Source organism: Delphinapterus leucas, chromosome 1 (assembly GCF_059928025.1).
Source record: "Delphinapterus leucas isolate spDelLeu-1000000601 "Yukka" chromosome 1, BTC_Dleu_Yukka2, whole genome shotgun sequence".
Taxonomy (NCBI): Eukaryota; Metazoa; Chordata; class Mammalia; order Artiodactyla; family Monodontidae; genus Delphinapterus; species Delphinapterus leucas.
This window is the reverse complement of record NC_143129.1, coordinates 54605818-54618331: the sequence shown is the minus strand read 5'-3', so window position 1 is coordinate 54618331 and position 12514 is coordinate 54605818. Positions and strand designations below refer to the sequence as shown.

The window sequence follows — 12514 nt, the reverse complement described above, 5'->3', positions numbered from 1 at the left end:
TTTTGCGGTACGCGGGCCTCTCACTGCTGTGGCCTCTCCCGTTGCGGAGCACAGGCTCAGCGGCCATGGCTCACGGGCCCAGCCGCTCCGCGACTTGTGGGATCTTCCCGGACCGGGGCACGAACCCGCGTCCCTTGCATTGGCAGGCGGACTCTCAACCACTGCGCCACCAAGGAAGCCCTGTTACCTACTTTTCCATCGTGGAGTTTCTCTTTCATCTTGTCTCCATCCACAGCCCAGCCTTTGGGTCTTTGGGGCAAAATGCAGTGAAATATATAGTAGCAGTCCAGGAACTCTGAAAGCAAAGGTTGGTGATGGCAATCAGACGCAGACAAGGGTGGAAATGTCAGGAGATGTAGATGATCATGGGGTTCTAAAAGAGTGTCGGAAGAGGTTTTTAATACTAAATGGTAAAGTAATTAACTCTAGGAAATGGTTCTGCCCTTCTCACCTTCAACTCTAGGAAGACTGGCCATTTTGCTAATAAGACCTGTGTTTTCCTCTGTTTTGTTTTGCTAGGACGTGTGCTTCTCCCCTCTAGCCCTAGATGACACCAGAATGTCCCCCAAGGGCAGGGACGCGAGATGGCCAGCCTCTCTCATGGACCCTCTCACCTTTAGGGGTTTGATTCTTTCCTCTTTTCTCTTCCCGGCAGTACTACTCTGCTCCCTGTACCTATGAACTGGCCCTGAAGTACCTGAATATCGCCTTCACCATGGTGTTCTCCCTGGAATGTGTCCTAAAGATCATCGCGTTTGGCTTCTTGGTATGTCATGGAATTTATCCCGGCATCATTCTTGTCTTCCCTTCTCTTTGGGTACATTGCCAGCCTTTGTTGGAAGGGAGGGCGGTCACCGCTATTCCAGAAAGGGTTCACACACCTGCCCACCTAATTGTGGGCTTGTTTCGACTGCTTAAAAAACTGCCATAGAGACAGGATGATGTGTGAGGGTGTTAGGAGAAAAGACAAAGAGAACCAGATCCCCAGCTCCGTACCCATCTAGCTATCAGCTCTGTTCTTGTCAAAGTCTGTCAGTTGTCAAGGGGGGACAATCATTGAGTCTTACTAGAACTTAGTAAGATTTATCTGTCAGGAAGAGCAAAACAAGGACTGGACAAATAAACCTGAGTGCTTATTTACTGGTGAAAGGTTTAAAATCTTATAACTCAAATGGGAAAATATCTGTCCCGCTTAGCCTCAAACATAGCAAATAATAGATTTTACCTAGTAATCCTCCTCCCTTTAGTTACCTGAAGAGTAATTTCTGCCACTCAAAATAAATGTTTAGCACTTAAGCTTCCAAAGGCTAATGGCCTTTAAAGTGTGTGTATGAGAGAGAGAGTGAGTAAGTGTGGGGTCGGGGGTTCAGTTTCTGGAATTGGTTTGGGGAGGGTTGGGTTGAGTTTTTCTGGCATGAGTCCTCCTTTTACTTCTCCTCCACTACTAATTATAGTTGTTTGGCAGATTTTCGCATCTGCCATCAAGGGTGTTAAGCAAGCCTAGCCCTTCACTTCAGTGTCCTGTAAACAAAATAATCCTCTCTGCCACCCTTGGCTCAGTGTCTACAGTGAGATCAATGGGCTGCAGGTAAACCCACCCGACAGCTGTTTCACACTTATTTTGTGTGTGAGCTACCATTTCAAATTATATGTATATGGCTTTCCCTGCAAGAAGAGAAACTCAGCTGATTATCTGAATATATGTTTGTCTGGTGGCAGCTTGAACAGGGACTCTGGCCTCGGCTTGATGGTTGTGAGTGTTGATGGTGGGGATTGCTTCTGGTTTCCTGGTGGTTCTTTGAAAAGTCACTGATTTGATGGTTTGGGGAGGAGAGTTGAAGGGAACCCATTGCAGGTGGCTGTACTGTTGGTTGTTTGACTCCCTTTTGAGTCTTGGAGAAATAAAGAAAAGTAAACTACCAGCAACGAAGATGCCATTATAATACAGTCTGGCCCTGGGCAGGAGGAGAAGGGGGTGGGGGAAGCCTGTGTAAAAACAGGGAAAGTTTTTCCCTGCATCTTGATTATTTGCGTGTCGGATTGACGTCGTCTGTGACTTAAGTCCCCAGTTCTGTGCCAAATTATGGTGAATGCCAAATACATGCTTACAGGCTTAACTAGATGATTCGGCCCCAAAGCCTGCCTCCTTCCCACCTTCACCCCCGTATTTTCATTCAAGGTCTAGAAGCATTCTCACACTATAAAAGGCACCACTAGTCCCGAATAAGTCTTTTCATTGATATAGTACTGTAGATTTTCAGAACGCCCTAATATATACTGTTTTGTCAGATCTTCTCAATGACTCTGAAATAGGCATGGCAGAAGCTGTCATTATCGTTGTTGTTGTTATTTTAAATGAGGAAATTGAAGGTCAGAAAAATTGTGTCGCTTTTTGAAGATTACAGAATAAAAGGCAGTAGAATTGGAAAGCGGAGTGGGAATAGAAAAGGAAGGAAGAGGAGAAAGAAAGAGGGAGAGAATTGACATACATTGGTTGTCTACTAAGTACCAAAAGCTTTATGTATTATCCATTTTAGCTTCATAAGAACTCTATTAGATGGCCATTATGGTTTTCTTCTTATACGGATGAGCTAGGGCTCAAGAAGATTCAGTACTTTGCACAAGGTAACTGAAAGGCAGAGCCAGTGTTCAGATCCTGGTCTCTCTGGCTTCAAAGCCCACACTTTGTCCACCGTAATCTACTAGTCTGTACTATGCTATGCTGTGCTCTACCATACTGTATTGTAAGACCTCCTCTACTGGAATCTAGGGCTTCTGTCCCCTGAGAGCTAGTTTTATATTCTAGCTCTCATATAGGGAATTAGGAAGCTCACCCCGGGTTGGTAATAGGAGAGCACTGAAAATTGAGGAACTCAGAGACTCAACTTGACCCCACTCCTGAGGTGGTCATCCTTAACAGCAGTGAGTTTGTGAGTCTGTGTACTTAGTTTCTGTACATGCCTGGCAGGTGCCTGTGACTTTGGAATCAGACAGGCCTTTCTAAGCCTCAGTTTTCTCATTCATAAAAGGAGGATAACAGTAGCTGCCATATAGCCTTAGATACTGTGTGTGTGTCCCGTGAGGGAATATACCTAAGGTGGCTAGTCCTGAGTAGGTGCTCATAAACGTACCTTCTCTCTCCCCAGAACATTTCTCTCTTTATCGCGTATCTCTACCCATTCTTCTTGCTAGCCCTACCACTCAGTAATTTATGAGGTATTTATCACTACCTACTTACAGCATCCATGGGAGGAATAAATGAACTGAAGGAATGCCAAGGGAGGACCTGGCACAAAATCTGGCATGTGCAGCAAGGATTCATGAATGCCAGTTGTGGGGATGGAAGAGGGTGTATTTTGCAGTGCTCTGAGGGTCTCTTACGGGAAGTGCCACCCAAGGGCAAGTGGGTAACGTCTTGGAGTCCCAAGCGTTTTGTTTCTTTTAAGAAATATAGTCCAAGGTCTGTTTTCACCAGAGCACTGGAGATGGGAGCAGAGCCCACTTTCTCTATTAAGCTTAACGTTGGCTGGCAGGTGCATTATCCAGGTCCTTTACTTCTCCGTGTCCTTTAACCCACTCATTCTGTTGCTGCTTCCTTGTATTTTATTTAGTTACACCTCCTCGAACGGTGTAATGGAGCAGGGAAACAGGGGAAAGATGAGTTTGTTCATCCTATTGCCAGTCAGCAGTTGGTGTGAAAAGGCTCAGTGGAGTTAGGAAGAGATTTTTGACACATCTTTGATCTTTAGTCACTTAGGACATCTCTGTGACTTTTATTGTTAGTTGAAAGTCAGAACTGTATATTTATAGGGTCACATGATGCTATATAAATAATAACTTACAAGTTACAGAAAACCTTGGAGTAATACTGTAAATAATTTTATTGTCTTGTAGGTGACAATTATGATCTTTCATTTTTGGACATCAAAATGTTCTAGGCCACAGATCTCTTTCTTACATATTTTTATGTAATAATACATGAAAAAATCTTACACTTTTTTTGATGTAGCTCTTTAGTGACAGCTTCAAAAACAAGGTCTCCAAATAGTGATGAAACTGCTTCCCAAATGAGAAACTCTCAAAGTAGTGAAGGAAAAACAGCATTTTTGGTTAGAAATAGGAAACTAAAGCGAAAGTTAGAATGAACTTGTCCTGGAATTGACAAGTTTTAATTCCAAGTGACAAAGTTATGTCATGAAAAATGTCTTTTTTCCATTTTCTCCCGTGTTTTCTTTTCCTTTTTTTCCCGGATGCTCCCGTGGCTGAATTCACTTGGCAGAACTATTTCCGAGACACCTGGAATATCTTTGACTTCATCACGGTGATCGGCAGTATCACAGAAATTATTCTGACAGACAGCAAGGTGAGTGGCTCCTTGGTCCTTCTCTTTAGGCTTGGCCCTGGGGTTGCATTAAAAAAAAATTCTCTGCACATTGTCCATTTTTAACTCCACAAGTCCAGTGTGCAGCCGCCTATTCACTTCCTCATTCCTGAGCTTTTGCCAGAAAATGGGAACATTGGATGGCGCTGGATCTCATGGAAGGCTTGGTCCCATTTGCACGACTCAGATAGCAGCCATCCAATGGGGGTGAATGGGATAGAGGGCCCAGGAGAGGCCGAGTGTGCACAGTGTCCTGCTAGATTCTTTGGGAGACACAAAAGAGGCACAGGGTCTTCGCCCTCAGAGTTGTTAGACCTGAACTGTTTCCCTGAAATGGTTCACCCTAAGGAAGACTTGGAGAGCTCATCACAAGTCTTTGAATATTGGAGGGCCATCATGTGCAAGAGAGATTGTTAGGTCTGCCCTCTGGCATCCAAGTGCAGAGTTAGGACTACTTAGAGAAGACTGGGGAGGCCAGTTTTGTCAGTTGTATGTGGGGCATCCATCTGTGGTACTTCCATGCCTGCCTTCTGGGAATAGAGGGCAGGCCTGGGGAGGCTCCGAGAGATGGTCCCCACTGGCCCATCAGCTGAAAATGGGGTTAAAAACAAAAGACAGCATCCATGTTCCATTCTGTGATCTGAATGAGAGATAAATACACAAATACCAGTGCTTAGATGTTCTAAATGACCATAATGTCACTAATGATATGTTTCCTTTTGATCCACCAGCTGGTGAACACCAGTGGCTTCAATATGAGCTTTCTGAAGCTCTTCCGAGCCGCCCGCCTCATCAAGCTTCTGCGTCAAGGCTACACCATCCGTATTTTACTTTGGACCTTCGTGCAGTCCTTTAAGGTAAAGGGCACAAGCTCCTCCCCTCTGAGGGTTGCAGCGGCCCTGTCACATCAGACAGCACACCAGGCAACGCAGCATGAGTCCTCACGTCCCCTCGCCTCTGGGGATGGGCGTTTGTCAGAAGCATTAGATAAACACAGCAGTTCTTAGTTACAACACAACTTGGCCAGGCAGCGGTTAGCGTAGGACTGGCTAGAATCTCATGCTAAAAAATCACCCCAACTTTGTAACTCAGTTACCTTCTCTGTCCACTGAGGCAGGGGGCTCGTTTTATGAGGTGTGCTCCCTCCCGAGGTACTTCAGTATGCCCTGGGCAATCCCATCCACGGACAGAGCCAGCCACCTGTAGTCACGTATCCTCTGCATTTTTCAGGGATTCGTCCGTGGCTTTATTTCACAGAACGGTTTTTCAAAGGACTCCTTGAGTTGTGTTTTATAACAAGATGATTCATACCAGTCCCACCCGTGTCATCATTAGTGTATTTCCTGAACCACTGAATATATGCCATGCTAATAGTTACCTCTGCATCCCACAAACCCATAGGGTACCTGAGCAAGATTAATATGGTGAGCTTCTTTTGAACGATCTCATGGAGCCATACAGAGATGTATATGTAATAAACAAGTTAAAAATTGATACCTGAGATCCACTTTAATGGCAGAGGTTTCCAGTAAAAGAAGTTTCCCAAACATATTTCAATATCTTCAAGCTCTAGCAAATATGATTAGTTGGTTTTTCAGCTTTGGGGGACATCAGTGCTGCTCAAAAGCCTACTATTTTCCTCCTATAAAAAAAAGAATCTTTCAATGAATGTACTTTAAGAATATGGTTGATGAAATTGATTCAAAGATGAAAAATCATGAATTTATTGAATTGCCTTCTTTATTTTACTTGTTTGTACATTTTAACTACAAATTGAACTAAAGAAAGCTTGTCAGTGAATTCACGGTTTCTTGTCACTTGAAAGGGACTTCGTGCCACACCATCGTTACTGATTTACTTCTTCAGCAAAGTCCTGGGGATCTGAGATGTGAGGCCAGTTGTAAGGACGCTCAGGGTCCCACAAGCAACCTTGACATTTTTATTGGATTCAGATAATTGTTTGGTGCTATGACTCCCAGAGAGGTGTCACCTCAATGAAAACTGTTTCTCCAAAGCTCAGTGACAGAGGAGAAATTGAAAACCTTAGCAAGAACTTACCATTTGAGTCTCGGGTGGATCTGGATTTAGAATTTGAAACACGAGATGGTCTTAAAAGCTTTTTATAGAGGCCTGTGCAACAAGTTACAGTTGTTAGTGAGTCTCTTAAGAAATATGTGTCAGCCTGTCATATTCTCGTGATCACTGATTCTCTGTAAAAGTGTATACTATCGAGGGCAAAGAAAAGCATGTCAAAAATTGATGACCAAATGGTTGGCTTATTCCAGTGAATAGAGAGAGAACAGTGAAGACAGCTGGATCTGCCTCCAGGTGACACTGTGATGGATGGTGCAGTCATGGAACACAGTGTAGAAGTTGTTTTCTTGAAGCTGGTTTAACAAAGGCTGCCTCTGTGCATACACAGCAGAAAGTAACACTGTGTAAACAGCGTTGCCCCTGCCTCTACCTTCCCCAGCCCCACCCTGAGCATCACCCAATTCTCCACCACTGACCCCTACTCAGTTCTTCTCTCTTCCTTATTTTGTGTTGGAATTTACAACATGACAAGAAGAGAGATCAGGATGACTCTTTGGTCCTGTCCTCAAAGCTGGGAGAGAAACCTGCCTCCCTACTCTTTCCTTTCAGCAGACGGTGTCTTCACATGCCCCCTCGGGATGTAGTCGCTCCTCACAGATCTTGAGAATCAGCACTCCACTGGAGAAGGGGTTCTCCCACCAACTCTCTATTGCATTTTTATTTATTTATTTATTTATTTATTTTTGGCTCGGGTCTTCGTTGCTGCGCAGGCTTTTCTCTAGTTGCGGTGAGCGGGGGCTACTGTTCGTTGCGATGCGCGGGCTTCTCATTGTCATGGCTTATCTTGTTGCGGAGCACAGGCTCTAGGCGCACAGGCTTCAGTAGTTCTGGCACGTGGGCTCGGTAATTGTGGCTTGCGGGCTCTGGAGCGCAGGCTCAGTAGTTGTGGCGCACGGGCTTAGTTGCTCTGCGGCATGTGGGATCTTCCCACATGCCAGGGCTTGAACCCGTGTCCCCTGCATTGTCAAGCAGATTCTTTACCTCTGCGCCCCAGGGAAACCCCTCTATTGCATTTTTTTTGTGTGTGGTACGCGGGCCTCTCACTGTTGTGGCCTCTCCTGTTGTGGAGCACAGGCTCCGGACGCACAGGCTCAGCGGCCATGGCTCACGGGCCCAGCCGCTCCGTGGCATGTGGGATCTTCCCGGACCGGAGCACGAACCCGCGTCCCCTGCATCGGCAGGCGGACTCTCAACCACTGTGCCACCAGGGAAGCGCTATTGCGTTTTAATGTTATTCTTTATTCAAGTTGTAAAAGTCTCCCAGGGCTTTTCATTTAGTTAGCTCTGTTGATAAGCTCTGCCTGGTTCATGCAGTCTGAAAGCCTTCAATTGCCCTCCGGGGAGTTGTGCTGTACACACTCGAGAGAGGGTGGAGACTCGGAGTTGCACGAACTGCCAGGGAGGCTTCCTGGGTGGTAAAGAAGAGGGGCTTCCGTGTCAGCACTGAGATCAGCCCAGGACTATAATGCCCACCCTGGCCTCCAAACCAGACTGCCCTATGTCTCCATCCTCCCCCAGCCACCAGGGGCAGTTCCTGGCCTTCTGTCTCTTGCACTCGCCCTTTCACCCCCATCCGTAAAGTGTTGTCACCCCAGAGTGGCAGTTAGCTGGCACAGGATGGGATTTTGTGCCATGTGGCTTCATGGCAGGGTTTTGTGATGGCTCACGCTTTGAAAGCCTTTTTGGAATTTTGCGTGACACAGAATGAAAGGTCAGGACTCTTAAACATTGGAAAAAGATGTTTCAGCAGAGCTTGAAGGAGCCTGCTAGGAGCTGACCGGCAACTGAGACCCCAGCCATTTCATTTTGCTTCCAAATGCTCCGTTATGAACCTCACATTGAGCGAGGGTTGGGAAGGGTAATACAGGGGTTTGGGAGCCAAAGCTAGATGCTTGCTGTGTAATTTGCATCACAACTGCCCAGGTTATTAATATTCTGCATACAGAGTGGGATGAATCCCACTCCCAAGAAGTTTTCCCAGCTCTCCCTTGGATATATGGGCCACACACCTGTGGGTCAGGGAATATTCTTGACAGAGGGGAAATTACAAGCCCCTCTGGGGCCACCAGCTTACATATCTGTCAGAGGATATGGACATCTGCAAAAGTATGGAATCCCAAAATAGAACATCCCGGGTGAACAGAGAGCCCCAGCCCTGTGTTTTAAGTCAGTCTCAGGACAAGAGTTCCTGTCTGCCCGTGCTGCAGGTTGTTGACCCTGGAACTGCCTGCCTTTAAATTCATGGTCGTGTCTCTGCTTTCTTTCCAGGCCCTCCCCTACGTCTGCCTTCTGATTGCCATGCTTTTCTTCATCTATGCCATCATTGGGATGCAGGTGAGAGGGTGCATCAGGGCTCTGGTGGGGGGACAGTTGTTGCCCAGGTTGTCTCTGGCTTTCTAGCCTGAGCCTACAGGATTGAGGTCCTTTCAAGAATCCCTTCTTGCCCTGAGGCTCGCTCCCAAGATCTTGTTGCAATATGACCTTGGGAATTCACATGTGCAGGGTTCCCCACTCGGGTTGCCCAGATGGTCAGGATGGTCTGATACAGGGGCTTCCTCGGGGTTGTCAGGTCATGGTGCTGCCTCATAAGCAGCTGGACTCCAGTGAAGATGACACCGCTGTTCTTAGCCAGAGGGGTTCCCCCCACGAGACTAAGGATAGGGTGAGGCTCGTGATGATCCGTATCTCAGGACCCTCCCATATTTGAGCCAGACCTAAAAGAAGGTCAGGTGGTCGTTCTTCTGCAGACAGCAGCACAAAATGTATGCGAGTTACATCCCAAATGGCTGAGATTGATGCCCTAAGACCCACCACCGGGAACAGCTCAGAGTTCCTGGCAGTGTGCCCAATCCTCAGGAAACCCAAGGGCCACATCCCGGCTGATGCCTGTCAAAGGACCACGCAGCTCGCTGGATGGTTCTCCTTGGTTACCACATCCTTTCCAGTTTCGGAATTGCGAAGTGGATGAGGTTCCCACCCTGGGTACTTATGCAGGTAACCAGAAACCCACTGAGCAGAAGAGGCCAAAAGATCTTTCAAAGGCAGCTGTCATTTGTGGTGGGTGAACTCCTACCATAAACAACCAGCAGCACATCCCATGCACCTGTCTAGTTGGATACACAGGCGCTCTGCTGGGCTCCAAGAGGCTGATTTTCTGACTTGGAGATTTGGAGACTAAACCCCAGCGTAGGACCTCAGCCAAGTGGGAGTCTCTGCAGTCAGGTGGTCTGGCTGCCTTTGAACGGCCAGCTGCCTTCTCAGTGGTGGCTGCCATCTGGAGCCACTGCACGCATCCCCCAGGCTTGACGTGTCAGCAGCCCTTTCGAGCGCTCCTCTGAAATGTCTTCTTTTTGTTCCTCTCTCTTGCCTGTACTTCCAAATTTTGTTCATCTTCTGATCCCATTACTGGAGAGTTTTGTTCTCCAAAAATACAATAGAACGTCAAGTGTCAAAAACTGTGAGATTTGGTTGAAAAGTAATGAGTTCTCCTTCACGGAGGATATTTCAGTAGAGCTTTAATGATGATGTCAGAAGTGGGTGCAAGCTGAATCCCAGCTGAAGTGGAAGATTGGCTTGATGACTTCTATTAAGTCCATCCAAACTCTCAAATATTTGATTCTAGAATTAAAATGTTCTTGAACGGCCAAATGAAACTTGATTAAATTAGGGTTCTTTTTTTTTTTTTTTTTTTGGTCCATGCTTAAAATAGTTCTTATCCCCTTTTCATCTTCCAGCAGAATAAACTAGAATAACACCATCTCTAGTATTAACCCGTTAGTAATACTACTGAAGATGATAATACCGTTTACCATCACTTGAATTCCTGAGTGTTCCAGACCCTGTGCTAAATAGATATTCTTACCCATTCCTGCCTCCCTTTCTCTCCCTCCCTTTCTCTCTCTCCCCGCAAATATATATATTACACACACACACACACAAGATACATGACTGATGTATTCAGGAGTGATGTGAAAATGTTTATATGCGGGTCTCATTGTCTCCACTGTTGCTTAGCGTGGTTAAGTAACTTGTAACACACTCAAGATCTCAGGCAGTAAGTGCGAGAGCTGAGTTTAAATCTCAGCTCGGTCTGCTCTGCAGCCCATGTTCCTACTGTGCTGCAGGTTCTCTGCACTGTCTCTCCTCCCACCAACAAGCAAATACAAGTATTTCCCTGACCCTTTAGTGGGAGATAGGAGTTCTTCAGTTGTGAAATTGCAATATTTACAGTAACCACAATGGGTAATAATTTATTGCCTTTAGACTTATTTCCAAAACGTAAGATCGCTACTTCCATTCCACCAAGACATGAATGCCATTCCCACTGTGACTTACCTTTAGTTGACCATCTTCATCCTGTCCCATGACGGAGACCCCACACCACGCACAAAGTAGACACCTAGCTTGTACCTGGAAAGGTTGTGTCTCATACAGTCATAACAAAGCAGAGGGATCCATACAAACAGAAAAGCAAAAGGAAAGTAGACAAGCATTGGAAAGAGGGAAATAGCGATAGGAGGTATCTGTGAGAAGCACCATTATTCTGAACTTTCAAGGGCTTCTTAGAAGAAGAGAGCTTTGCAGAGAAATCTGAAGATGGAAGGAAGGAGTAACTTGCTGGGTTTGGGAGAGTCCTGGGGCTACAGGCTTCTAGCCTCAGCTCCACCACTGACCAGCTGTGCAAACTTGGTCAAGTCACTGAACCTTTCTGGGCCTTAACCCCCTCACCGGTGCAGTAGAGGAGTTGGATAGATAGCTTTATAGGTCCCTTCTAGTTCTAAAGTTCTGTAATCCCAAGTGAAACAGATTTAAGCCTATACTTTCATTAAGTGTTCCGGTGGGTCTCATCAAACCTTTCTCTTCCATAGCCTTTCCTTTTGATGTAGGAGATTTGGGTTACTGACAAGGACTAAGTGAAAAGCTTTCTCAAAAGGTGGAAAAATTTAAACACCACCTTCATTATAAATATACATTATTGGCTTGACAGTAGTTCCTTGACTATTACACACATAACTTTTGTAAACTCACAGTGTGCCCTCCAGCTAGTTCACGATTGGGTAAGGTATTCGAGAATATCGTAAAGGGGACAACTAATAATGGCTTCAGGAGTGCCACAGGGAGGAAAAACACTGTAAGTTGTGTGTGTGTGATGAATCAGGCATAAATTATGGATTTTGAGTTAAGTGGGTGTAAAGAAAGACAGAAGGGGATGTGAACATGGGCAAGGATATATGGCGGTTTCCTCCTGGGGCATCCAGAACTAGGTTTGATTGTTTGAGTGGGATTTTTTTTTCAATGCTACTATTTGTCTGACTGGGGGCCCTCAGCCTTATCTCCCTCCTTCCCTTCCTCCCCAGCACTGCCTAGCTTGCCACCTCCATTCTCCCTGAGAGACAAGTAGTATTTAGGTTTTGAAAATCAGCGTTGAGAACAAATTCCCCAAGCAGGTGTCAGTGGGAGCTATTTGAGCAAAATAGCAGAGACTGTTCTTAATTGCACATTCTAGACACTGTTGGGGGGGGGCGGGAAATGTGTTCCATTTAGCACATATTAGGTAAACTGAAGCATGTTAAATACAGGCTGAATATAATCTCAAAAGGCCGGAAAAGTGACCTGTAAGCCTTCGATTGTACAAACATTGCCTCGTGAGAGTAGATCCTGAGATCTGAATCGTGTCTGGGGAGGAAAGTACACGTGTAATGGCACCCTTCCCATCTAGAGAGACATGGGATCGACCTTGGCTCCAGACAGCACTGTGTCCGAGAGCTCATCATTATTCACGGTAGATAAAGATCTCTGACTTTTCCCTCTTTTTTCACATGAAGTTGCACAGTGACCTCGTTCTAGGCCCAGAGACCCACAGCAGGTTAGTAAACTCACTCTATAGCCAGATTCTGCCCAAATCCGTTTTCTTTTTCCTTTTCCAAGTATCCAGTTTTCCAGACTTTCTTCATCCTATTGGCCTGGACTTGGTGTGTGTTCATTCTCATGGACTCTGGGTTATAGACGTATCACACTTCTGAGATGTGACTCTTCAGA

General features: G+C 45.9%; 1 protein-coding gene across 2 annotated transcripts in view; it reads left to right on the top strand.

Annotated features, from left to right (window-relative positions):
- CACNA1E (calcium voltage-gated channel subunit alpha1 E) overlaps nucleotides 1-12514 on the top strand; it is a 645631-nt gene that overhangs the window by 605952 nt on the left and 27165 nt on the right. For both annotated transcript variants that reach the window (XM_089910334.1, XM_089910338.1), the window contains 4 exons: nucleotides 656-766; nucleotides 4280-4363; nucleotides 5113-5238; nucleotides 8744-8809. In XM_089910334.1, coding sequence (XP_089766460.1) covers nucleotides 656-766; nucleotides 4280-4363; nucleotides 5113-5238; nucleotides 8744-8809 — 387 coding nt within the window. The remainder of the gene's footprint in view (nucleotides 1-655; nucleotides 767-4279; nucleotides 4364-5112; nucleotides 5239-8743; nucleotides 8810-12514) is intronic.